This window comes from Lepisosteus oculatus, chromosome 3 (genome assembly GCF_040954835.1).
Source record: "Lepisosteus oculatus isolate fLepOcu1 chromosome 3, fLepOcu1.hap2, whole genome shotgun sequence".
NCBI classification, from domain to species: domain Eukaryota; kingdom Metazoa; phylum Chordata; class Actinopteri; order Semionotiformes; family Lepisosteidae; genus Lepisosteus; species Lepisosteus oculatus.
Window position 1 is genome coordinate 71894616 of NC_090698.1, and position 27482 is coordinate 71922097.

General features: G+C 41.1%; 1 protein-coding gene across 2 annotated transcripts in view; it reads left to right on the forward strand.

Annotated features, from left to right (window-relative positions):
- Positions 1 to 1060: 1060 nt before the first annotated feature.
- LOC102688757 (ras GTPase-activating protein 1) overlaps positions 1061 to 27482 on the forward strand; it is a 48932-nt gene continuing 22510 nt past the window's right edge. Inside the window, exon 1 of one of the 2 annotated variants that reach the window (XM_006626552.3) lies at positions 1061 to 2480. In XM_006626552.3, coding sequence (XP_006626615.1) covers positions 1984 to 2480 — 497 coding nt within the window. In that variant the 5' untranslated portion in view covers positions 1061 to 1983. Of the gene's footprint in view, positions 2481 to 21906; positions 21960 to 27482 lie in introns of those variants that run through there. The other variant, XM_015360950.2, reaches the window with a different exon arrangement.

A 27482-nucleotide genomic window follows, 5' to 3' on the forward strand; every position in this document is an offset into this window, starting at 1 on the left:
CGCAGCATATTAATGTACATACTGCAGTGCTTTTAAACAGATGCAAGTTTCTAGCGCCAGGAAGGGACTCCCAGGGGCAGAACCGGGCTCATTATTGAGCCACGCCCCTCATTTAAGCCTGAAATACTCAGAATCACCAACACAGGGAGCACTCAGACTCACGCATGGGAGGCTGGACCCCACGGATATTGAAGCAGCCAAGGCAGGCAGGGTGACAGTGTGACAGAAGGGAGCAACAAAGGAACAGCTCAGACAAAGAAATGCTACACAGCCGTGTACTGTCGATGGAGGCTTCCCATCATTCCCACAGAGCCAGTCCCAATATCCTGAGCTCCCTTTCCTAGCTCCTTGGACACTGTCCTGGCAGATGGCTCTACAATGTGTTGTGTACTTACTGTATACACTGGTGAATAAAACACAAGAAAGCTTAGAAATAATCAGGTCATTAGACCAGCTAATGTGCATTATCAGTAGCTAATTGATCCTAGCTGTTTTCATTGATTCAGCTGTTCCTTGAAAGAAGCCAGGACTCTAGCTTCAGCTACACGTACTGTTCCATACTCCTGCAGTCCTCTGTGTAGAGAAGAGCCTCCTGTTCTAAGCTTTAAATGCACTCATCCATAGATCCCACTTATGCCTGCTGGTTTATTTTTCACTTTCAGGCCTGAAGAAGTCAGGTTTATCTCTCTGTCAGTGCTTCGGGGGGGTTTTGAACACTGTTCTGAACACCCCTCCTAGTCTTCTCTGTTCAGCGTTGAAAAGATTCAGTTATTTTATTCTGGCAGTAGTAGTAGTAGGTTGTCCACAGAGATTGAAGGGGGTTGTCCAAAATGTTACTGTACAGGGAAAAAAATAAGTTAAACGTTCCTCTTCTGCCCCAGTTTACGTTGTTGTTTTTCTGTATAATGGTAAAAAAAGAGTTGTTGTTGTTTGTTTGTTTTTTTTAAATAAGAGAAATCCATTCCATTGCCCCACTTCTCAGGCAGTGATTTTCTCAGAAGCCGGGCGAATCGAAGGCGCGGTCGAGCCGCTCGGCGCTCGCTTGGCCGGGTCTGAGCCTGAGCGTCAACACGCTTCCAGTACGGGAGAGAGAGGTAAGAGCTATAGCTCTCTCGGCAGCGCAGGGGAGGGGGAAAAAAAACAACAACCCACAGCTCTCGGCAGCGCAACGAACAAAAAAAAAAAACACCAACTTGCGCAAGAAACAATCTAACAATTTTTTCACATCCGGCTGGGCTACGGCGAGGGGCCAATCTAAAACAGAAGCGAGCGGAGGAAACGGGCATTGCAACGGCCAGGGGGCGAGAGAGAGAGAGAGAGGAGAGGTGTTCACAACTGCAGGCTGGAAATCGCCGCTGAAACAAGCAAAGCAGAAGAAGAGAGAGGGAGAGAGACAAAAAAGAAAGAAAGACAGAAGCCTGGGAGGCAGAGACTGACAATAAGCCACACGCTCCCGACAAGTGGACCTGCTGCCCCGGAGAGGGGAGACGCCGTGTCTCTGCCTCGCACCCTGCTCGCTCGGTGCCACACTTTCTTCAACTTTTCCCCAGCCCGGCGACGAGGATGGAGACTTAAAAACTCATTTTTGGAGCCCAGCCGTCCGCGGTTGTTTTGTTTTTGTTTTGGAGGGGGGTGTGTGTGTGTGTGGGGGGGGAGGTTTGTCGAGCGTGTGCATTCAGCAGGACTGTGGCGGCGGAGCACCAGCGAGGTGGTGTAGTTCTTCCAAGTTGAAAGTTTTGGAGCTGAGCTTTTTGTTGTTTTTTTTTTTGTTTGTTCAGAGAGCAAGAGAGAGAGACAAAAAACCAAGAGTCCCAAGACAGACTGGGGGGAAGGATCCCTTTTCCACCCCTTTTATTCCCCCTCTCCCTCCCTTCCTTCCTTTTTCTCCTCTCTTTTGCATGCTCATATTTTATATATATATACACACACAACGAGAAACAACAAACGAAGGACCCGAAGAAAAAAAAAATCTATAAGAAAATCATGATGGCGGCGGAGGTCGGAAGCGAGGAGGCAGGTTCGGTTTCGGCCGGGACCGGGGTTTCTGCCGCCGGAGGCCCGGAGGCCCACTTTGCTTTCTTTGCCCAGCCGAGATTGCGGGTGAGTGAGTCGGCCCCAGGAGCAGCCCCGGCCCTCCTCCACCACCGCCCGCCCGACGGCCCCTCGGAGGTCGTCCTGTGCCCGGTGGCCGGCGCTGGGAGTGGCACCGGTGCCGGGCAGCCCTCGCCGTCTGGGGGCAGCTCGTCCGCGGGGGCCGGGGCGGCGGGTCCCCCCACCCCCGAGGCGCAGGGCATCCGGATGTCGCCGACGTCGGGGGGTCCGGACGGGCCCGCCGCCGCCTTCCCCCCTCTGCCGCCCCCTCCTCCGCCGCCCCCCGTCTGCGGGGGTCTGGGGACGGTGGACGAAAACGACATGCTGGACGGCGCGGAGTACGAGGAAGAGGAGGTCGCCTTCCCGCTGACCGCGCCGCCTACGAACCAGTAAGTTAGGGGGGATTTATTGAAAAAGTAAGATGATTTGAACAACCACCACCACCACCACAACAAACGGGGGAGAGAAAAGAAGTCGGTTGTGTGTTAACGAGAGGGCTCTCGGGAGAGATCCGAGCCGCGCTTAGCTGTGAAGTTTGATGGTACAACTTGTTGACAGCCAGCGGTTTGATGTGCGCTTCAAACTGCAGGGAGTAGCGCTGCAGCGCCGGATGCAAACAACCTCTCCATAAAAACTTTCTAAGCCTTGCTGCTGAATCAGCGCCCTGTCGCAGACAGCCGATACAAATCCTTTCACCTCGGTAGAACAGGGCCTTTTTTACTGTCTAAAACATTGGAGTTTGAAGAATCGGCCTGTCTTCAGACGCAACACTGAGACACCTGCAGAGCGACGCTTTCCTGTTGTACTGTCCATTTACAGTGCAGTTACCTCAGACTAAAGAAAACTTCATCGCCAGGACGAGAGTTTCTTGCCTTAACACAGTATGCTCGCTCTGCAAGGGTCTGGTCCATTCCGAGGGACAGGAAATGTCGTGAGCTGGTTAATTGAGCAGGGAGAGAGAGAGAGATTGTGCTTAAAAAAAAAAGTAACTCGATTCAGTAGGACTAAATTAAACGCTCTTGTAGTTTTCATTTGCTGTGGAGTTAATCCTGAGCCAATTTTGGTGAACACCCACAACGCCTGCAGCTCTGTATAGTGCCACAGAACGGTTTATCTGGTTCCTTAGGTTTTGGTGATGGATATGTATGTGTGCATACAGATGGGTATATACCTTGATCGCATATTAAAATGAACAAGAAGTTGCAGGTAAGGAGAGAAAGAAAGTGGTTCAAAATTGAAAAGTGAATTTACAGTCGTGTGGGTTTTGAGAGCTGCAAACCATGAGACTCACGATTGGAAGGCGAGAAAAAAAAATGCTTTCAGGTTTTCACGTGCGGGCACTAACCACCTGTTAACAGCAGTGAGCTTCGGCTCTGTCAAGTTACACACGAGTAAAGGCTGCTGTTCCCTCTCACTGAACTACTGCAAAGGAAGTGTTGTCAACTGCAAGGTGTGATATCGTTTAGCTCTAGTGCCACGTTTACGCCAGATTTAAAGAAAAATGAATTTACTTTAGTGCCATATACACAAGCGATAGGGGAATGAAAATATTTAGACGTGCTCAGACACGAGGATGAGGCCTTGTTAAGGAAAAGGTTCTGGAGCACAGATTCGCACCCTTACTAATGTGTCTTGCTCAGGGGTGCATGGAAGCCACACAACAGCCAGGATGCAAAAATCCCCACGTTCAGGTATTGTACTTTTATAAAATGGCCAGCATTAGTTAAATCAGTATTTTCCAGTAGGTTTATATAAAACAAGCATTAACATGATCCTGGAAATGCACAACTTCAAGAAATTTGAATGTTATTTGTGGCATAGAATTCTTTGGAAAAATGTCAGCCCTTGTCCTGGTGTTGCAGTGCACAGACTTTACTGGTAGCCAAAAAACGTCCTTCCTTGGCTTTACCTTACTAACCTAAATGCCTCCGGTCTGAAACTGAATTAATACGAGTCTGGTTTGTATGTTTAAATGGATCCTTTTTCCTGTGTAATTCCTTGGCCTTCACACAGATTCAGCAAGATATCAACAGTGCGGAGTTAAAAATGGTTTCTATTTAACATACGTTATCTGCTATTTTTTATAGGTAAAAAGCTCCTGAAAGAAAAACTATATAGCTCACTAAAATACATACCTGTAAGTCAGTTGTACTCTGCATGAAGTCCTTAGATACTGTCAATAGGATGATACTACTCCTGTAGTTGTGTGTAACATTCATATTCTCTGATAACACTGTGATCTTATCTGGACTTGTTTCAGTTTGATTTTATATATAAATTGGGGGGATTATGTGGTTTCCCTCTTCTAGAGCAGGTTAAGAGCCCTGCCGAAGCTGGAACTTGTGGAGCTACTTGTAAGATCTAATCGTTTCTCCCATTAATCATTTCTTCCACATCCGAAAGCAGCTGGCTTAATAGCAACCACAGCCTTGCTATTGCCAGTGGGGATCACTTAGGTTTCCACAAAGTCTCTACTTGTTCAGTGTATTGAAGCAAAATGTTTGCTCCAGTGTGTGTATGCACACCTTTTTCCTGGTGTTTACCGGAATGTGCATTGGCCACCTTGGGAGAAAAAGGTATTTGGCTTGAATATCTGTGAAATGACTGGAGAACACCCAAAAACAGGTCATTAATAAATGCAGCATAGAGGACATTCTTTTTCTCGTGTTTTGCTTTTGTATGATTAACTTAGTTGTTTTTCTTCCAAAGGACATAAGGTGTGCCAAAGTTAGTTGACATGTTAGTAGATGCAATTTCTCTTAAAACTCCCTAGTGCCGTCATATACTTAATAGTTGCTCTGGAAAAATGGAGCTTGTAGCATATCAAGGAGAGCAGTGATGCTCACCGGATGCCGTCCAAAACCTTCTTTGCAGCCGGCACCCATATCATCCTGCAACTCAAAACTGACAACCTACTGGAGCTCAGCAGGTGTGAGCCTGGTCAGTACCTTGATGGGAGACCTCCTGGGAGAAACTAAGGTTGCTGCTGGAAGAGGTGTTAGTGGGGCCAGCAGGGGGCACTTGCCCTGTGGTCTTTGTGGGTCCTAATGCCCCTGTATAGTGACGGGGACACTATACTGTAAACAGGCGCTGTCCTTCAGATGTGACGTAAAACCGAGGTCCTGACTCTGTGGTCATTAAAAATCCCAGGGCGTTTCTCGAAAAGAGTAGGGGTGTTTCCCCAGCGTCCTGGCAAAATTTCAATCTGCCTTTTACCAATCATGGCCTCCTAATAATCCCCCTCTATGAACTGGCCTCATCACTGTGCTCTCCTCCCCACTGAGAGCTGGTGCACTATGGCTGCTGTTCGTCCAGGAGAGGCTGCAAACTGGTAGTGCTGGAGGGGACCCCCATTACCTGTAAAGCTGTTTGAGTGGGGTGTCCAGAAAAGCACTGTATAAGTGTAAGGAATTGTTATTATCTTTGTCCTAAAAGTATGTGTAGTTCATGTCGACACCCTAATCTTACAGGACGTTTCTTATGCAACCAAAAAATCACTTCATAGCTTTACCTCACCCTAACCAGGGATGATCTTGATCAACCACTGCTGTGTTTAATACCCACTTCCTTGCTCCAGTGGAGCTCACCATGTTAGCCATTGCATCTTTCTTCATCTGTTTTAAGCAATAGTATTGTGCTCTAAGCTGCAGTAATACTGTTTATTACTTCCCCTCTATGTTATATTTGGTGGCTTTTTGACCAAGGTAGCCATTTATAGGCTCACTGGAACATGAGAAGCTGTAAAGGGAAGCAGGCCAGTTGGGCCCTCTGCCTTTTTTGGTCCATGGTAGTCCTCCTTTCCTGCAGCTGGCCATCAGAATTTAATAGGAATTCCAGCCATCTTCTGCTAGGCTGGTTTGCATTCATTCAGTATCCTTGTAACTCTTTCAGGCAGCTAACTCCGTTCCTGTTTGATATTGGTTCTTGTTATATCACCTTTTTCGGGAGAGTCTCCTAAAAGAATCATAACATAACATCATCACTTTATTAACCCTTTACAATCTCTTGCATTAGGAATTATCTTTTCGCATACCCCAGTTTGCTCTCCATGAGACACACAGACAGGGAGAGGGCTTGGGGTCAGAGCGCAGGGTCTGCCATTGTACGGCGCCCCTGGAGCAGTTGGGGTTAAGGGCCTTGCTCAGGAGCTCAACAGAGTAGGATGAGGGATTTGAACCGGCAGCCTTCCAGCCATAGGCACAGATCCTTAGCCACAGAGTCACCACTCTGCCCCCATTCCGCCCCTTGCAGAATCAGGGACTGCAAGGTTACAGTTATGCCTAGTACTGCAGAGGAAAGTTTTCAGCCACTTTGCATGCCTGGCCTTCTGGGATGAGTTCATCATGACATGCCATTGTCTTTCAAGAAGGGCTGATGTAGGAGATCAAGGACAATCTTGGCTGCATTTTAAAATGCCCTTTTAGTTTGCACTCCTCCATCATAGTAGTTGCTTCTTGTGAGTTATTCTCCTCTCTCAACAAGCACAGCACTTGGTGTTCCAGTCTTATGCAAAATAAGTGCCTAATTCCATATTTATAGCAATTGTAAAAGTCATGGATTATGACGATAAGAAAATGTTATGGATCCTAGAAATGTCAGCTTATTTAGTCAGTACTCCACTTTTGTTTTGTAAGATGTGCTTAAAGTGTGGTTTGTTTTCATGGATCTTGTTTACCAATTTAGAGTGAGTAGATGGAAATAACTACACAGAGTGATAGCGTGTTAACCTCGATTGCATGGGTGAGGAAGATGCACTTGACAGTTGGCGGGCTGTCTTTCAGGAAGAAGGTTGAAGAAGAGAGAATTCACTGTCTAGTCTCTTGACTGCAGGGGAATAGCTGTTATTTTTGCAAGATTCATTCTTCAGGAAACGGGTAATTTATTTTGCATCTGTCAGCTCAGTTGCATATACTCTAAACACCTTGCAAAGCATCGTCTCTCCTGTAACTTTGCAAAAAAAAGTAACTACAATTGTAAGACAAAATGCACTCCAAAGACAAAAGTACAGGTGGCAAGCCAAACTTGAAATGGGGTTTTGAAAAGGATATTTGCAATGTTTTCAACATGGAGAGCATGCTTGTTGTGGTCTGCAGCAGTGACTGACAAAAAGTTGTGCTATAGTTAAGATTTCAAAACATGGTTTGGAATTACCTTGATTCCAGTTCTGAGGCTTGTCTGTCTGTCAGTGCAACCATATTCCTGCATTAACTCCAGCAAAACCCCTACTTTGGAGCTGGAATGTCCCAGTAAGGGTTCCAAATGTACTAATATACTGGAATCCAGTAAAACTATATTCCATCAGAGAGCTGTCACACTTCGGTAGTCAGTTCTGATGCTAAGTTCATTTTGTTCTAATAACTGCAATAGGTGATTCTGCACACCATCAGGTACTGGATCTGTGCATGGTTACTTCATTAACCCACTGCAGCTTCACAGTCCCTCCCGTTACTGTTGAGCCAAATTTGTATATAACTTTAGACTTTTTTCCAGATCTATAATAAAAGGAGACCCGGCTTCCCTAAGTATTTTGGCTTTATACGATGAGTTATTTATAGCTCTTATCATATGTACAGAAACTCATCCTGTGAGTTGAAGTGTCTGAGTGTGGGTGATGTTGTTCAGTAAAATGTTTGGTTTTACTTGGCCATGCAGGCGTTTGTTAGAAAGATGCAGACAAATGTATGAATATCAGAGCACCATCAGTGTTAAAAACAGCAAATGGTCTCGGTTAAGTCAGAGAGCCATAATAAATTTAGAATTGCCAGATTGCCTTTGCTAGGTAAAGTCAATAGTAACAGCACTTGTTTGGGTACATCCTGGAACAGCGGTGGGGCTGTAATGTAATGTCTGACACTCACACCTCATGTATTGGCTTTACTTTATTAATACCCATTCTCTAGATCTCTGGCACACCGAATACTGCATTCTGTATACTGACAACTGCATAGCATTTCAAAACGCCCCTCTGCTTAGTTTCACATTTCAAGATCGTAAAATTATTTCTCAATTTGATGACTGTTATTGAAAATAAGTAAATTGCAATGGCATCTTTTGTGCAACTTTAAAGAATTAATGGGAAACCAATCCCATCGGCTAGGTTCCTTTATTCTTCTCATTAGTTTGAGCTGTTGCTTGTGAAGTGCACCATTATACATAGTGTAAATTATTGTTTTTCAGAGCACCATCTTCTGGTATGTAGTTTGGCTGAATAAAAAAATATTGAAAAATAGGAAAGAGGAAAAAAATATTAATTGGAATTACAGAGTATATTTTTAGCTATAAAATTAAGTTTTTACACTTAATTTTAGCACTGAATATGATATAGGAAAGAAGTACATTCAGGTCGATGTTGGTTCACTTCAACTCAAGCTCCATCACATGACCACAGGCTATAAAAAAGATTTGCAGAGTAAAATTTGTCAAGTATGAGTACTTCTACATGTGGTTTCTCTCGTGAAAAAACAAACTAAATATAATTTTTTCTATAGCTTAGATGTTAAAGAAAAAAAAAGGTTGCCTTTAAGTTTTAAGCTAAAATCAACACTGAAGCCACTTTTAACGTTTTCTGGTACATACACATTCTTCTTGTTAACAGCAGTTTGAAACAATCAGGATCCCTTTTCTCTGTTTTCTTTACAGTAAATATGTGATTGACATTCCAGAGGTGGACACAGTGCAATGAAGGGAGCCTTGCTTGCTCAGGGCTGTTATTTTGAGAGCTTTTGATTAATGGAAGGGTGCTTTCAGTAGCAACAGAACTGAGCTGACATGTTGCGGATGCATTTAAAAACAAATGTCTAGTGTCATGCTGGCTGTGTTGGATGTCACTGCTCTGTCTAGGTATTACAGCTGAAGTCATTCAAAATTAAATGTGCTTTCACTTTAAATAGCGTGTGTCTACTGCTTCATAGGTTTGCCACATTCTAGGTGTGTAGAAGATTCTAAGCAGGATTATTAGAGAAAGTTTGGTTCTAGTCTTTTGTTTTGCTGTAACAATAAAACCAGAACATGAATAAAGAAGAATGTACTGGTGAGAACTGTAGTACTACTGCAAATAATAACTTTTATTAATAAAGTGCCTCTCCAGCCCCAAGGACACTGTACATCGTGAATAAAGAAAAAAAAAAACAAAAAAAAGTACGGTGGAAGTTTTTACAGATGTAGGCAATCAAACGTAGCCCTTGGTAAACGGGCAAGTTTTAAGTTTAGGTCTGAAGAGAGTTAATGAAGTTGTCTCTCGTAGAGTCTGAAGAAGGTCATTCTACAACACTGATGGAGCAACACAGGGCATGGTCACCAAAAGTCAGAGATTTTGTCCTGGGAACAGTGAGTAGAGGGCTGGCTTCACCTGCGCAGAGCCTGTGGGAGGGTCTGTAACATGGAGTTTTGCACTTAATGCTGTCATTATAAGGCTTTCAAGAAATGGAACACAGGAGGTCATATAGGATAGCCTTATTCTAGTGTTTTGGTTGAAATTGCACGTACAGTAATATGCAGAAACAATCTGCACTAATAAACTAAAATATTTGACACATTGTAGTTTTTGTTTTTGATAGTTTTCATAGATTGTTCTTGCCAGTAATGTTTATGCATTTTATCAGTGATTTTTAATTGAAGTTCCCAGATGTAACTTTGATTAAAAATAACTTTTTTTTTGTTACTCTTGCGGTTTATGAACTCTTTCTGTAGCATTCTGACTTAGGTGATGTGAACAATCAGTAATAATTCCTTACACTTATATAGTTTTCTTGTGGGAACACTCCCCTCAAAGCGCTTTACAGGTACTGGGGACTCCCCTCCATGATGTGATGGCAGCCCACGTGCACCAGTTCGCTCACCACACACCAGCTGTCAGTGTAGAGGAGAACAGAGTAATGAAGCCAATTAATACATGGGGGTTATTAGTAAGCCATCATTGGGGAAGGCAGAGGGGGAGATTTGGCCAGGGCACCAGGGGTAACACCCCTACTCTTTTCGAGTGACGCCCTGGGATTTAGGACCTCGGTTTTACGTCTCATTTGAAGGACGGCACATTTTTACAGTATCGCGTCTCCGTCACTATACTGGGGCATTAGGACCCACACAGACCACAGGGTGAGCGCCCCCTACTGGCCTCACTAACACCTCTCCCAGCAGCAACCTTAGTTTTTCCCAGGAGTCTACCCTCCAGGTACTGACCAGGCTCACACCTGCTGAGCTTCAGTGGGCTGCCAGTTGAGTTGCAGGGTGATATAGCTGCTGGCTATATATATATAGCAAGCTGATATAGGCAGCTGAATATACTGTATCTAAAAATCAAGAAAAATGACTGTACTGAGAAATTCGGTAGTTGCATTTAATACAAACTGTGCTACATTACAGAACTAATATGACTTTTCCATAGTCCTATTTTTATATTTACAAAATATGATGGTCTAAATTAATTTGGAAACCATGTAGAATGATGAAAACATAAGATCTATCAAACATGAAGACCTCTTGGGCAGTAGTGACCCTGTCATATGATACACTATAAGAGATAAATCCTTACCTGTCTGTGATCTTTGTTCCAATTTTTTACATTTAAACCAAAGCAAAATTTATTTGTACTAGAATAAGCTACAAATACAATTTGTTTGTTTGAAATGATTTGATTCTGTATTTGCACATTACTCACAGAGTAACTTCTTGTAACGTGTAACTTCTTAAACCTCTTCATTTGGTTTCCTCTAAGTAGTGTGCCACTGCCAGTGAAGAGGGTATTCTTTCCCAGGAGTCTTTCAGGAAGTCAAGACACCAGTGTGGATCTGGGATCTGTCATAGGCAGTGGTTGTTTTTCTGTATTTACCAAGATAAGTGATTGTAGAAATAATTAGCTTATTGTCTGCTGAGGCTCTTATGTCTATAAACGGTGAAGAATTTTCTTATGTATAAAACTAGGATATAATTTTGCAGAGAATGGTTCGGTGTGCATTTTAAAGGAGCATTTACAAGAATAGAATATAAAAGTATTTTCATCAGCCCCGTATCTGAGTGAACATACTTTATAGCATATAAAGGTAGAAATCATTCATGTTGCTGTACTGTGCAGCAATATTTTGGTTTTAGCAATACTGTAGGTAGCAGGAAAAAGTACATTTCACAGTGCCATAATGAACAGAAATTGTATTTTGGTAAATATTCTTTTCTGATTACTTGAACTAAAACAAAGAAAAGACTTAAAATAAGCGATGTATTCTGAGTTTCCACGAAGATTAGAGAGGATTAAAAGCTGTAAACTGTTACAGTGGAGAAGCTGGAACAGCATTACAAATGTATTTGTAAGATAAGCAACTTTTAATGAAATAACGAAGCTGAGCTTTGATGGTATTGCTTTTCCATTGTATAATTTACATGTATGACTTAAGTTATTATAGATTCCATTGCTAACAGTTGAGAAACACTTTTCTTTGTAGCAGTACTTTAAGAATATCAATATCTTTTTTTGGATTAATATATACTTCCAGTTGTGTATAAAAACATTAGAAAATTTAGAATTAGTCTGTTGACTCCATGTTAACCCCAAAATTCCTTTGAATTCTATGGCGTGAGCTAATGGAAATAAATTCCATATCTGATAAGCCTGGTTACTTGTCTTTTATGAGAAAGTGTGAATCCTAGTTTTACTTTGGAATGAGCGAAGATGTAGAGAAACATGTATTTACATAAATTAGACTTTAGGTTGGAGCTTCCTACAAAAGCCTTGGTGGGGGGACTAAATTAATTGATGAAATTTCGATTCAATTAAATTGAGTTGTTTCAGTAAATGAAAAAGTAATAACCGTAAACTTCAGTTCTTCATAAAAAAATGTCAGGTTTGGGGACTCCTGAATGGCTCGGCTGAAGAGATGTTCGCTCTGAGCCACTATGAGCGAGATTCCCAGTGCCAGAGTGCAGCTGGCTCAGTGCCCCCTGGAGTTAGGGGTGGGATGGGTTGGCTAGAGCGCTCTCTGCCCAGTGAAATGATTTGAGCTACTGAGGGATGTGCCTCTTCCCCCGATGCTCTTGTGCGTCGCTGTGTCCTCTGAATCTGAGGTCAAGGGGTAGCGGGTCAGAGGAGTCCCAACCTCTGTGTGGGTAAAGGGGTCGTCTCTGTGAGCAGGCCTGTAACAACTGGTGATTCCAAACTGTGCAGGTCTAGAATTAAAAATAACTTGTGATTATTTTTTTTTAAATAACTGGGTTAGGGCAGCGTTGTGGCACAGCGGTAAGTTGCCTCACGATGCTGGGGCCCTGGTTATGTTCTTGAGGGTGCTGTCTGTGTGGAGTTTGTATGTTCTCCCTGTGTTCAGGCAGGTTGCCTTCCACAGTCCAAAGACATACGGGTAGATTAGTTAGAAAATAGATAGATGGATAACTGCTTTGGATGTTAAATTTGTGGAGGAGTTGTCTCAGCTTTTGTATGACTTGAGCAGTGGTCAGCCTTAGCTAGAGTGCAGCAAAGTTTTATAAATTGGCTTTAAATAATCCAGTCAATTAGAGTAAACTAGATGGTAACAATGATGAGTGAGAAAACGTAAGTGTCCTGTAACCTCCCAGGGCCATAATTGTCCACCCTTGAGTTAATTACAAATGACACTTGCTACACGTCGATACACGCATGATTGACGCTGACCTGCAAAACCTAGACTGTGAGTGTGGGGACTGGGTGAAAACATCAATACACACACAGTCGCCTTATGAGTGAAATAAAGAGTAGAGCATATTCCCCAGCGGGGATCTCCAGCCCTGGCCCTGTAGAAGCTATGTAGCAAGTCGCATAAGTCACTCGAATTCACCCTTTTCTATCGATGGAAGAAAACATGTAAACTAGTGATCAATAAAGAAGGTAAATAGAGAAAACAAGTATTTCTTTCCGAATTCCTAATTTAATAACCACAGAGCAATTGGTTATTTGTTCCAAACACTGGAATTACAGAGAACAAGAACTGCTGTTCTAAACTCTGTGGGAGAATATTATGGTTAAACTATACAGTATCTAAGAGTGATTAAATTCAACAGAACCTGAACAGGTCAGTAGCTGCCATTTGATCATTTTTCCTTGACCGAGTAGAAGAATTACCATTTTCAACAACAGTTAGGTTGTTCCTTGTTTTTAGAAATCAGTTGTTATCTTTAAACAATCCCCTTCTAGGTTTGGAAAAGCTTTGTAACATTGTATTGGGATTAATTGAAATAAGAACATTTAGGGTGAGGTCAAAGAAAAAAATGAGGGAATGCCATTCAGACCATTAAGCTAGGTTATTTTGTAGTTGGTGATTGATCCAGGGACTCTGTTTATTAAAAGTAGCCAGAGTTTAGTTTCAATATCGTGACTGGACAGCTTGTTCTGTTCCATACTCCTACAAACCTCGGTGTAAAGACATGCTTTGTATTCATGGATTTAACATTTTAAAATTCATTTTTTACTTACCACTGCCCATGGTGACTCATAAATGTATAAAAATACATAAAGTAAACAAAAAAGATCAAATCTTGTGTGTTTCACTGTTGCTGCAGATGTCCATCGGATTGCCTTAGTCAATACTGTTGAGATATTTGCTCACTTTTGAGCAATACCTGGTCCTGTTGTCCTGAATTCTGATCAATTCTAGAAAGATTATTTCAGCATGTCTGCATAGGGCATTTCTTTAAGCCTGGGAATATGTAGCGCCTGGCCACTGTTATGTGGATGGATTGCAGAGCAGCCATGTATTTTTTTGAATTGACGATACAAAGTGTACACGGCATTCTGAGTGAGGTTTTGCTCATGTTTCAAAACATCATTTTAAAATAGTTTAAAATGGAAATAAATTATACCCGTCATGTGAGCTATTTTTTTCCCAATAATGGATATAATTAAAAACGAATTATAAAATGTAGTATATTTTTAAATTGTTTAGGTCTGAACAGGTTTGATTATTAAACTGTGATGGAAACCAGAGTTAAAAAGAGCAACATTGTATTTCGCAAGGGAAAAGCAAATCAATATACACTGCAGAGTGTGTGATGTCACGTATAAATAGCACTTTGGTATAAGTCTAGACTGATCTATTTTTAGACGAGTATTAGACGTTTCTTGGACATTGCTTCAGCCATGATGATACTGCCTGAAACACAATAGGGTTCAACTGAAACTAGCCATCATCCTGAACTTGATAGGGTAAAGAAAGCATTTTCTGACTGTGAAGAGGATGTGTTATAGGCTTCTTTCATTCCCAGTGCTCTTTAAAGGTCCCTAGAGGATAATTCCACTAGTCCCCGTTTGCATTTACCGTGTGCTGGGGATAGTGTTGACAGTGTCTGTTCAGTTCTTCTAACCTTTAAAATGGCCTTTCTTTCTAAGAGCTTGATATACAGTCATGTGAAAAAGAAAGTACACCCTCTTTCAACTCTATGGTTTTATATATCGGGACATTACAAAAAATGATCTGGTCCTTATCAGGTCCTAAAATTAGCTAATTCTAACCTCAGGTGACAAACAACACATGACGGATTCCCCTTTGTCATTATTTATTTAACAAAAAATAAGCCAACATGCAAAAGCCATGTGTGAAAAAACTACATACACCCCATGATTCATAGCTTGTAGAACCACATTTAGCAGCAATAACTTAGTACTTGTTTTCTGTATGAGTTTATCAGTCTCTCACATCGTTTTGGAGGAATTTTGGCCCACTCTTCTTTATAACATTGCTTCATTTCATTGATTCAGTTGTAGATTTGCTGGTGTGCTTGGGATTGTCCTGTGGGGTGACCCAATTTCGGCCTAGCTTTAGCAGTCGGACAGATGGCCTCACATTTGTGTCGAGAATACTTTGGTATAAAGAGAAGTTCATGGTCAACTCAATGACTGCAAGGTGCCCAGGTCCTGTGGCTGCAAAACAAGCCCAAATCATCACCCCACCACCACTGTGCTTGACGGTTGGTATGAGGTGTTTGTGGTGATACGCTGTGTTTGGTTTTAGCCGAACCTTTCGTTGTGCATAATGACCGAACATCTCCACTTTGGTCTCGTCTGTCCAAAGGACATTGTTCCAGAAATCTTGTGGTTTGTTCAGATTCACCTTTGCAAAACTAAGCCATGCTGGCATGTTCTTTTTGGAGAGAAGGGCTACCCTTCCATGAAAGCCATACTTGTTCAGTCTTTTTCTGATCGCACTGTCATGAACTTCAACATTTAACATGTTAACTGAGGCCTGTGGATCCCTAGATGTAGCTCCTGGGTTCTTTGCGATTTCTTTGAGCCTTGTACAGTCTGACCTTGGGGTGAATTTGCTGGGACGCCCACTCCTGGGAAGATTGGCAACTGTCTTGAATGTTCTCTATTTGTAAGCCTTCTCACTGAAGAATGATTGATTTTAAATTGTTTGGAAATGGCTTCATACCCCTTCCCAGATTGATGAGCAGCAACAATTGCTTCTCTGAGTTCATTGCTGATGTCTTTTCTCCTTGGCATGGTGTTAACACACCTGAATGCTCCAGACCACCAAACTGCCGGAAGTTCTGCTTTTGTAGAGGTGGTCACACTTCCTTATGATCAACTATTCAAGTGCTTTTGATTAGCAGCACCTGGCTGCTAATTATCTTCTTAATTCCCATGGAAGCAGTAAGGGTGTACTTAATTTTTCCCACATGCATTTAGTTTATAGTACACACGTCTCTAAGTGAAGGTGTTCATCTAGTGAGGATGAAGTTCATGCACCACTCAGCTGTTAAATATTTCTGTTCTTCAAATCTGTTAATTCAGGACATTAATCAAAGCAAAGCTTGTATGCAGTTTACATGCATTCACTCAATGACTGTGAGAGGGCTGCTTTATTGTCTGTGAATTTCACACATTCTCAGCAATATTTTGGCTCAAGCATTAAAGACAACATTTTGTTCTGTAGCTTTTTTTGAAATGGGTAAATGACAGTTAAGAGGTAAAGTGAATAGACCCTGTAGAGTGTTCTTTTAACGAACGGTGTTGCTTAGGCAACACCAAAATATAATAATTCACAATATTTGTTTGGTAGCTAAAGGTCTGTTGGGACCTGTTGGGAAAAGTAATGTAAAACTAAAAGAATTATTCTGAAATTGAAGTCACTTTCCATATTTTTTTAAACCTCTAGTATTACTTGTATTGCACACCATTCATAATAAATATGTAGAAATACAATGTACGTATTAAACTGTTTTATCATGTTTTCAAGATGGTAGGTGCTTAACTTCCTAGCTGTGCTGCATGTTGCAAGATGAGAAATACACCCCCAAAAGTGTGCAGCAGTCTTACAGGGGAAAAAAAAATCCTCTCATTGTAATGCAGACAGACTGCCAGAAGCAGAAAAGAGAGCATTCCCACGTGTCTCTGCAGAGTCAAACTAGTAACGCCACACAGGATGACTCACGTTTATTTCAGTTTTTCTGTTAACAGACTTAACAAGTCTCCGTTTTGTTTGATGTTTCCAAAAAGAAACAAGAACGAGAAAAATACCTTGGTAAAGAAATCTATCCACCCAGATGTCGTTAGAAAGCAGTGTGTTCCCGGTTAAGACTTGGGCTGCCCCAGAGCCCCATGTGGATGGATAATGTGGATGCACAGTGGAGTTGTGCTCTGGGTGCAAAGGCTGCACACAACCATTGAAGCACTCGTTAGAGACATCGGTTAACCCAGCCAGCATGTTTCTGGAAGGTGGGTGGAAACAGGAGCTCCCATCGATGGGAGACATGCAGACTCCACTCAGAAGGCACACAGTGGCCAGGACTGAGACCAGCATCCATGAGTGCTGAGGGAGCAATGCTAGGTACTACACGGCTCTACTGCCCCTTCCTGTACTTTGAAGGGGAACTGGAACGCTTTTTTCATACTTAAGGGTTAGAAAGAATCAGTACTGGTGAGTGCATTTCAAACTACAACGAAAGAAGAATGTGCACAGTAATGTGTAAAACCTCCAAATTTACATCACAAAGTGTACGGAATTTCCAGGTCTGGGTAGCGCCATGCTCTGCGATTCAGAACGAGACGACAAAACTTGCGGTGGGGCGCTGCGACTGTATGACACTGTAAACAAGCAGGCTTGCGTATACACCTCTTTTAGTCCAATAGAAATATTGTTTTCAACTTTGAGCCGGTTTTATTGACAAATACTACTTGCTTGTTCATTCTGCATACAGATCATATTGGAACATTTCCTCGGTGAAATATGTGCTGCACAGCCTGTGCTTATTTACTCAGACGTTAGTCATCATGGTGACTAGTGAGCAGGAAGGGCCGCTTCACATCGCAATTCGTGGGAACTCTCGCTCTTGCGACAACACGGCGACTTGCTGCGCTTTCACGATTTTGTGCTTAATTTGAAACTTGTTAATTTTTTCTATGCCATCAACGAAGCTTTTGTGATGTACTTGGAGTCAGTAAATTGTCGTGTCATGTTGAACTCTACTTAATGGAATATCCCAAAGAAAAGGCTTTCATCTTGTCTTTAATCCGAGAATTCCCAGTCAATCCTTCTGAGCCCAGTATAGAGGACATAGTGATAAGATGTTCTGCTGTAGATTAATGCAAATTTGCAGCCGTTCTTCCAAGAGAGGTCACTTGTGAGCTGTCTCTCTGCTGAGGCATTCAACAAGACGAGTTAACAAGCTGTCCCACAGCTGCTATTTCCCAAGATTTTCCCCTCATTTATATTTTTTCTAAAGTGAATATGAAGGAAAATTAAAAGCCACCTTGATAATGCTGCTACAATATATTCTACGCAGTATAGAATAGTTTTAGAATAATACTGTAACATATTAATCCTTAGAGCATGTGTTATTGAATGTAAAAATCTGTCCCTTAACTTCCATAAAAACATTTTTACAATGTACTGTAGTTACTGTTATAACTGCAGCTGTTATACACAGTTATAACTCGGTTGTTAACGTGTAATGACAGCAACAGCAATGACATCACAAAAAGACTTCAAAGCCATAGTGAAAAGGGCAAGGACCAGTCTTAAGTTTTATTGAGAACCTGTATGAATGAATTCTGCTGTGTTGGTGCCCATGGTCGCATTCAATAGTACTTGAGGGGGTTAAAGGCTCGGCTGCTGTTACTTTTTTTGCAGGTGACTTAACACGGTTTCCTAAATTTCCTCTTTATGGTATTGTAGCAAATGCAAAAGTCAGGATATCCCAAAACATAAACAGTAATGCTTCAAAAGAAGCTTATACAGCTTCAATACAATTCAGTAAATGTTGAAATATAATTTAATACTATAATTTCACTGAAATAGCACTTAGTATTTTGGAATCCAGTTCAGAATGAGTTAGGCCGCTATAAGCTTGTGCGTTAAGTACTATTTCATTAAGAAAAACATAGGCTGTCAATTATTACAGAAAACTTGAAGTATACTTAAATAAATTCATTATTATGAATTTGTTCTTATCCAACATAGTCCCAGTTCTTTATGCTAGGCAGTATAAAATACAGTATAGAAGCATAGTTTGCCCAAAGAAAACCAAAGCTTCTCCTTTTTTCACTCTTTCATTCAAGACCCTTTAATTAAAAAAGGATTCGATTTGTATGTATACAACCTCTAAGCTGGTTTAATTTATGATCACAGTTGTGCCACTTAGAACTGAATACTTTGGATGTACAGTACTATGGCCTTATTGATGCCTTTCCAGGAGTTCTTCCCAGACACTCTTGTGACAGTCAGGTTTAGGTTTTCTGGGTAGATATAAAAACCTCCTTATTCCTGATGTGGAGAGGATGGGACTCCCACTGCTAACTGAATTCGCTGTCTGGGAGCAGTTAAAATATCTTAAAATACCTGGTGTTAAGGAATTATGGGGAATTGATGGAATAAGAAACTTCTGAGATAAGAATGGTGCAGGCAGTGAAGGAATCGATTTCAGCAGCAAGCATATATATATTCATGATGTTGAGCTCATCCCTTTCGGGAAGCACTACTGCGGTGCAGTACTTGTTTTTGGAAGAGGAGCCACACACTCTGGTATCGGAGATCTGATTAATATTAATTTACAGTAGGGGATTAATGGCCCTGCGTGATCTTGAGAACGACGGGTTAGATTGAACTAATACGGTACATGCGTTGGCACGATGATGCAGTAGTCGTCCACTTACATTCCTCATCAACACAGATGTCTTTCCAGTGGTAAAACAGGCAAATGCTAAAGATAGAGTATTAAATGTTAGTCTGCTGATTTTGTTTACTTTGCATATCATTTTCTTGTTAAAGGTTATGTTGACATCCAATTCTTTTCTATATACTGTACTTATATAACGTGTCTATAAAAACACAAGTTTGTCTTAAACGAGCAACAGCTCTGATCCTGCTGGGACTCGATCACTGTACACAGCGACAGCAGAGAATTCCACTTTCTCAGACCCCACCTAGATAAAGCTCCAAGAGGGTGACGTTCCCCCCTGTAGCAGGCATAATAGCCCTGTACTGCTAATGTGGTCACAACCCAAACACAATTCTGACTCCCGTTTACATAGTATTTTTAAGCTGCTTAAAAGCATAAGGAACCCGATCAGCCCTACCTTTTGAGCCACGCTGTTTAAATGGTGTGTGTGCTCTCCGGGCAGCGGAATGCACATAATACGTGGGCACACAGTGTCCCAGAGTCCTGCCCGTAGAGGTGCCTTTTCACGTGTATATACCCCGCACCTTTGTTGCCAGGTTGAAATGAATGAAGTTGGGTTCTGGTGAACAGAAAGACCTGAGAGTAAAGAAATGTGTGACTCGGTAATGTGTTGCAATGTTCTGCTCTGAGGCACTTAGTGACCTGACACCTCAACATCCTTCTTTAAATGGTGAAATTGTTTCTCCAGCCAAACACCTTTTATACTGCTCAGGTGATAGCTCTGTGAAAACCTAGTTTTCTTATTCTTGCTGCTGGTAACCTGGATTGATTATCTGAAGATGATCAGACTTACAGTACAGAGAAACCTCATAATGATACAATACAATTGGAAATAAGAAGCATACATTTCTGGGACAAAACCTAAACCGCAGTTTATTTAGAATATTTATTATTACATTTGAATGTTAGATTAATACAGATCTGCATTCCTTAATTTATCACTAATTTATCTTAGATGGTGCCTGACCCCATTCAGTCTCCAAAAAAACGCACCCCTTTTATGTGGCTGGAACCTATTAAATAGTCTAATGCACGTTGGAGCTCTTGTATTTTTAATGTCAGCAGATGACTGCAGAGAAACGTAACAATCCAACTCTATAAGCTCTACCGTCTGCTTCTTTTCTTGTTACTTATCATTCTCTCTTAGTTGTGGTGGTTGTGTGCAGTACATTACCTGCATATATTTTATTTCTTTTTTAAAGTTTATTTTACTTCTGTGTCAGTTTATCACTTGTTGGTACTGAAAAAGTGCAGAGTACAAATAATTGCAAAGATGGGAAAGGTTTCTTCTACCTGATTTATTTTTTAGCACGTTAATGTCTTGCTTGACATTTGTAAGCTTCACCCTTTTTAGTGGAGGAGTTTGGGGAAGAGGCTGCTGGAGGAAATTGTGATTTTTTTTATTGCAAAAATCGGTCTTGGCACAGATGGTAAAATTGCTGTACTTTTCACAGGAGGATGAAAGGATAATCAGCTTTCAACAATAATACGATGTAAAACAATATTGTGAAACTACTTCTTTGATTACTTAGTTGATGCTAATCCAAACACTCATTTTAGGTCTGTGAACTAGATGACAACCTTGAGGTTTATATTCGGTAGTTTCCAGATAGCATTGTTTTTTGTTTGCTGGGAGTGAATGATGAAGTGAGTTAAGAGCTGTAGCCAAGTTGGGAATTTACATTTTTCCTTGTAACCTGAAAACCTAAGAACTGAGCTCATGTTAGATGTGACTGGATGCTGCGTCTTCTGCCGTACTTCTGGAATTAAAATGAGTGCTCAAAGGCGGGAGGTCACAGTTCTGGGTCCAGGGCACCAGTAACAAAAGCAAGAGTTCGAGTCATGTGAAACGCCAGTCTCCTTTCATAATGCCACGTCCGTGCTGCTTTGACCCTTCGCGCTGCCCAGCAGCTGGCATCGCGGTGGCCAGAGAACAGAACCACTCTGGTGAGGTCTCATGCAGTCTTGTTTCATGTCCGCTGGATCCGGCACAGGCAGTTCACGCTGCAGACACGGCAGGCCAGTGGCCATTATTGCTGCTGTTATTTACGTTCTGTGTGAAAGGCGGTTTCAAGCAAAATACTTGCATATGTAGAATTTAAATCGGGGGATGTTGTGTTGAAGTTGTATAATGCACTAGCATGGCCTCATTTATTGTGTACAATTTCGATCAAGTCATAGAAAATATATTGCTGCTCTGGAATCGGTCCAGAGATGAGCAACCAGATACAGTCTGGGGCTCAAGGGAATAATGTCCTACACTGAGCCTTTTTTACTCCTGAACAAAGGAGGCTGTGAGGGCACCTGACACAAGTATTGGAAAAACCTCAAAGGTGTTGTCAAAGTCAACCCAGCAGATTCCTTCAGAATGAATGCTGAGAAAATCAATGTTGCACAGTCGAGAAATAAACCTTCTCTTGGAATATCGATTCGTAAAAAGCAGGATTATTATTTTGTAAATGAATGAATTGCACTCCTTTGATTGTTGCATTTTATTGAGCTGCTTTAAAAAAAACTAAACAAATCAGCTCAGTGACCTAGAGCACAATGTGGTGTCTATTGAAGCAGCAGGTTCTTCTGAACATGGCGAAGACTAAATTAGAACTATGTCAGTTGTGCTTTGTGAGACGGAGAAATCGTACTCCAGTAACTCGTGATCTTTGTCGGGGAAGAAGCAGGCTTACCTTAGGAGAGCTTAGGATATAAGAAGACATGCAGCAAAGGGTGAATTCATCGTAAGTGAGACACGGAACCATTATTGGCGTTTTAACTTGCCTTGAGTGAATTTCTGACCAGTGCTATTTTTTATACTGTGTATCTGATGGGGGGGGGATATGGTTTCATGTTCTTATTTTAACGTTTGTTTGACTTCTCTGCTGAAGTTACTGCACAGCGTACACGACTGAATATGCTTATTTATGGCATACCTTTAAAAGATGGGGGTGCACAATGCTATGGCTTTGGCATTATATTTATAGATGTGTGAATAACAGGTAATGTTTTTAATATTTTGGTTCTGAGGCATGATACTGTGTAGTGTGCTTTTTAAAGTGGATAAATACAGCTATGAAGATATTTACTGCCAGAATAATTAACATCAGGGTTTAGAAAAACTGCTTGGATGTTTAGTTTGAATGGTGTGCATTGTGTTTTTAAGTAATTCGTGAGAATGCTTTGACTGGTATGTGGGGAAAATTGACTGTTCCTCTAGCAGTTTGTGTGGCTAAGCTTCAAAATGTAAGATTTTTGAGGTGTCAGGTTATTTTATAGGTACGGTAAAACATTACTTTAACTTACAATGTTTCTGCTTGATGGATTATGAGCTTCCAGTGATTTTATTTGGCTCTCAGAAATGATGAGATTCAAATGTATGTTGTGAACAGCTATAATTATAGTTAGCTCAATTTTAAAGATAAAATTGCCTTTTGTTTTCAGAATTTTGGGAAGAGTTTTTAAGGAAGTAGTATTTGTTACAAGCTAACCAAAAGCTTTGTTTTTTTCAAGTGGTAGAAATATTTTTCCTTTTGCTTTTGTTGTGGCAGAGTACGTTTTTGCCTTGCTAATGCAGATGGTGAATTTTCATTATTCATTGATGTTGATGAATTGTGACTGGATGCCTTCTGAGAGGCTTTAACAGGGCTGTTTCCATCAGCAGCTAGAAAGCATCTTGAATTTCACCTAACCCTCCTTGTCTGGAGTGTCAGTTACTGAAATTTAGCCTCACAAATGGAGAAGTTTGCAGCTCTGTAATTGGTAATATCTCTGTTAAAGGTAAGCCACGAAGGTCACATTCTCATTTTCAATGAAACGTAATGTTACAAAAGTAATTTAAGAGAAGTAGACTATATGCTACTCAATGTCCAGCTTCTGACATTGCAGAGCTTCATGAGACTATAAATCCCACATAAACGGTACTGAATATCTGCAGAGAGCTTTAATGTAAATAATTTAGAGAACTGAATGAGTGGATAATCTTGTCTAAAATTAAAACATTGCATAAATGTTCATAGAGGCATAAAAATAGCCATTTTATTTAAATTAACCTGGTTTAATAAAATACTATGAAGTTGATTATTTTAAGTTTTTAAATGTCTTAGGTTTTACATTTTTTGTTTCCGTGACGTAACGTAGTGCTGCTAGCTCTGATGAAACTACAGTATCACTTCTAAATCCTAGTCTCATTCATGCAGCACTGGACTTTGGTTATTCAATGCCCACTCCAATGGCAATAGAGAAATGTCAATGTTTATTTTTTAATGTTGTTCTGGCATGCACCAGCAAAGGCTGGTTCTGTGGTTCATATTGATAGAACCTGATCTGATACCAAGATTTAATGACAGTGCAGAATAATCAAGAAAAAAAGAACCATTCACTTGCATGGATACGATGTATCAATTGATGTTGTTGCTGTTTTAAACACTACATAAAAAATAAATTCAAACGTATATATAAAAAAAAGAAATGATGTTGCAATGCCTTCTTTTCTACTGCTAATACAACTATGAATTGTGATCACAGACCCATGCGGTTTAGGTTGAAGCAAAACATTGTAACATATTGCTTATAGCTCATAGTTAGACTTTTTCATGTCCCTTTTTCATTTTGTGTGACAAAAAGCAATATTTCAATTTTCTTAATCTTGTTAACCAATTAAAAGTCCTCAAAAAGGAGCAACAATCAAGAGCAGCCTTTCTGGCTGAATGACTCATGCAGTTCTCTTCCCATTTTTGTGTCCAGGTGCTGCATTTAATGCACTTCAAATATCTTTGTACTGTGTTTTTGATTTGTCGGGTTATCCTTTGTGCTTGTAATGCAAGTGTGAATTATTGGCTAAAACTACAGGAATTCAAAGAAAAAATACTCATTGTGTGCCTCTGAATCAATTGTCTGAAAGATGGTTGGCAAGTGTAGTTTAAAATATGTGCTGCATTCTACTGTTAAATGTTTAAACAGACTCCCTGGAAACTATAGTGTGACATATTAATTGCATTATTGTTTGTGTATGTTATAAGTCATTACATTCTATTTTATAAATACATCTGTGTGATTTATAAATGATTATCTCCAAAATAGGAAAATACTATTTAACCCACACTTAGGTACAGCTCTCATGTTAAAACTGACGTGTAACTCTGTGTAAGACCCGGTAGTGGTGTCTTTTTTCACTTTACCAACTTGAGCAACAGTAACACACCTTTGAGGATGGTGAACTTAAAATTCATAGTTAATTCGTGGAGGGCCCTTTGAGAACTGGACTGCCTAGTGAAGAGACTGCTCTGGTTGCTAAACCTGAGACAACTCTCACAATAGATATTGGCATAAGTTATAGTAGGAGTGCTGGAAAGGTGATTGGTTCTAGATTTTTTTTTTGCTTAGTGAATCCTCAAATGGTTACTCAATGGAAACCAAAGCAGGTCTGTGGAAACGTCGAGTTTAGAAGACAGCCTGTGACACTTGTATGGTGTGCATCTCCACATTACTTTGTTTTTTGTGTTATTTGTAAGTTAGAAGACCACAGACTTTCTTAAACGTGACACACGTGTGTAGCTGAACTTGTGTCCTGATTCTTCTATCTGTTTTTAGTGATTGTGGTGTCAGTGTGACATAACCGAGAGCGCACATAGGAAACATGGGTACTTCCCCAGCATTGCAGTGTGGGGGCCTGTCTCCACAGGTTTCTTTGTTTGATGTGAATGAGTTTCTTACGATGAGCAGTGCCCAAAATAAGGGCAAATGACAGTGGAGGGCCATAGTACAATTTAGCACACACCTCAGAATGTGTCAAAAGAAAAGAATAATGTCTAAAGCATTTTTCACCCAGTCAGTCTTTCTACATTTCTGTTGATGTAAGCCCAGCTGTCATCTGTGGGATGTCAGAATCCCCCCTAAAAGGGCAAATGCTTTAGAAATTTAAAGATGCATTGCAGATGCATTACATTCTTAGAAGTACATTTATGTACATGTTTTCCTTATTTTTTTCCAGTCCTGATACAGAAGCCTCGTCTGGTTTTCATTCCGGCTGAGGGCTTTCTTAAATAAGGCTATTGCGCCTTTTTTGTTTTTTGACTGTTTAACACGGTACCATGCGGAATTGTTTCTGTACGTCGGTGATTACTATTCGTTGTGGGGTGGTTGAGAAAACGTATGAGAGAGCAAGAATTTTAAATCGCGTTCGAGGTGCAGAACGTCGTTAGCTGGTTAAAGTGCGGGTTTCAGTTAAGTAATTAAGAACCCAGCTGGAACCCAGCTGAACTGCCCCTGCTCCACAGGGCCAAGATGTGCAACAAAAGCCATTCCCGAAAAATCTTCATGCTTAGATCATTCCTTGTTTTCACTTATGTAGGCACATGGTGTTTTTTTCGTGTCAGGGACTCAATCGGTCTCGTTGATGACTGCTTTCTTGTGGTGTGTGTGCCCTGTGATAGACGACTTGGAATCCTGTTGCAAGTCTTCATACATGGTTTGGAAACTGCAATTTTCTTCTTCTGACCTTAAACACTGCAGATCTTAGAAAGCTACTTACTCGAGCCCTGCAGAACAGTAAAGAGCAAGCTTGATGGAGGTAATAAAACAAAAATACATACTGTATTCTAGAGCTCATACTGCAGCTTGACATGTTAATAGATGGTTTCATCACAGGACCCTGCACCAGCTCTTTGTGTGTTGATCTAGGTCATTACAAAGTTGGTCTATGTCTTTACAGATTGAAAGTAAGCACACTTTCAGGTTCCTTTCACAATTATTTCATTAAGCAAAAGGGAGCTTGAATAGTGGCTGCACAGGGTAGTGCTGATTACTGACGTGTCCTGAATTTAGTGACACAAAAATCTCTTGACTTTCAGACGACTTGAACAAGGCTCATATCGGGTATTGAAATATGCTGGAATTGAAATTCTGAAACTTTCCTGATCCAAATCCACGGGTCAGTCCTGCCTTGTTAGACAGACGTGGTCGTCGTCTTATTCAAATAGCTGATGCAAGTGTCCCAGCAAACTACTACTACTACTGTCGGGTAGTTTTGAGTTTTATCTTTCTGAAAGTGCAAAAGCTGTGTAGCCAATGCACAACTGAGAACGTAGTTGTGTTGTGGTTGAATGTCGTCGTATTTTGATGTGAATGATTGTTAGGTAGTGGAAAGGGAATGTCTGACGCCCTTCTGAAATACGAAACAGGAAGCCCTGAAGTTCCTGTCTTCACTTCTAAATACGGAAATTTGTGGTTGATGTATCAAATCTAATAAAGGGCCTTTTAAGCACATTTATATCTCAAGGAAATTCTTGAAATGTGTATTTTTTTCTATACATGATGCGTTGCAACTGAACAGGAACGATTTTCAGTTCTGCTAGCACTGTGGGTTTAGAAAAAAAATATCCCACGCAAGTGAGAGAGCTGTTATTTTAGGAAGTTCCTTGGAGAGTAGAGGAACACGCACAAGAAGCTACCATGTTGACTGTTACTTCATTTTTAATGGGTTTCTTTCCTGCTGGAATGCCTTTTTCGAAAGTGTGATCTCACCTGCTGCGTGTGTGAAGGGTGCAGCTCTGCACGGCACTGGTCTGGGTTCGATCAGGGCACACAGTGCTCCTCCCTCGTCTGCAGTGACCTCCAGGCCTTCTGCCTCTGGACAGTTCTCCACTGTCTGGGTTTCAGGGGGTCACGTCACTTCTGTAACATGCTCAGTGCCTCTGCGCCCTCTTGCACTAGTCAGTGTGAAGATGTCCTGACTGAAAGGTGCACATGAAGAAAGCAATCTTGACACCGGAAGAAAGCACAGTTTGTGGCCAAAAAAAGACTCTGTAAGTGTATGGACAGTAGGAGAAATCCTGATATAGGATTATTATTTAAGATCTTTATGACTGCCATCAGGTTTAAAACGTCATCGTTGGGAATTCTTAGTGCCTGAGAGTAGCTTGTGGTGTAATCTGGACCTCCAGTCTACAGAACCTTTTGCTGTTGACAGGGTGGGAGGCCTGTACTGGACTAGTGTCTCGGGAAACTACTGCATGTGTGGTTTTTAAGACTGATACTGTACAGTCTTGTACTGCAGGATTATTTTAGATATAGCTGGTTAGGCCTTCTGTAGCATCCATAGAAAATGTGTGTACATATACACCACAATACAATATTGTCCCACAGTACAAAATATGTCCCACATACTTAATATTGTGTGTTACTGAGGACCATAGAATTGCAACATTGTAAATACCCGAGTGATTTTTTTAAAGTGTCTATTCCTTTTAAAGCAGATGAGATCGCTT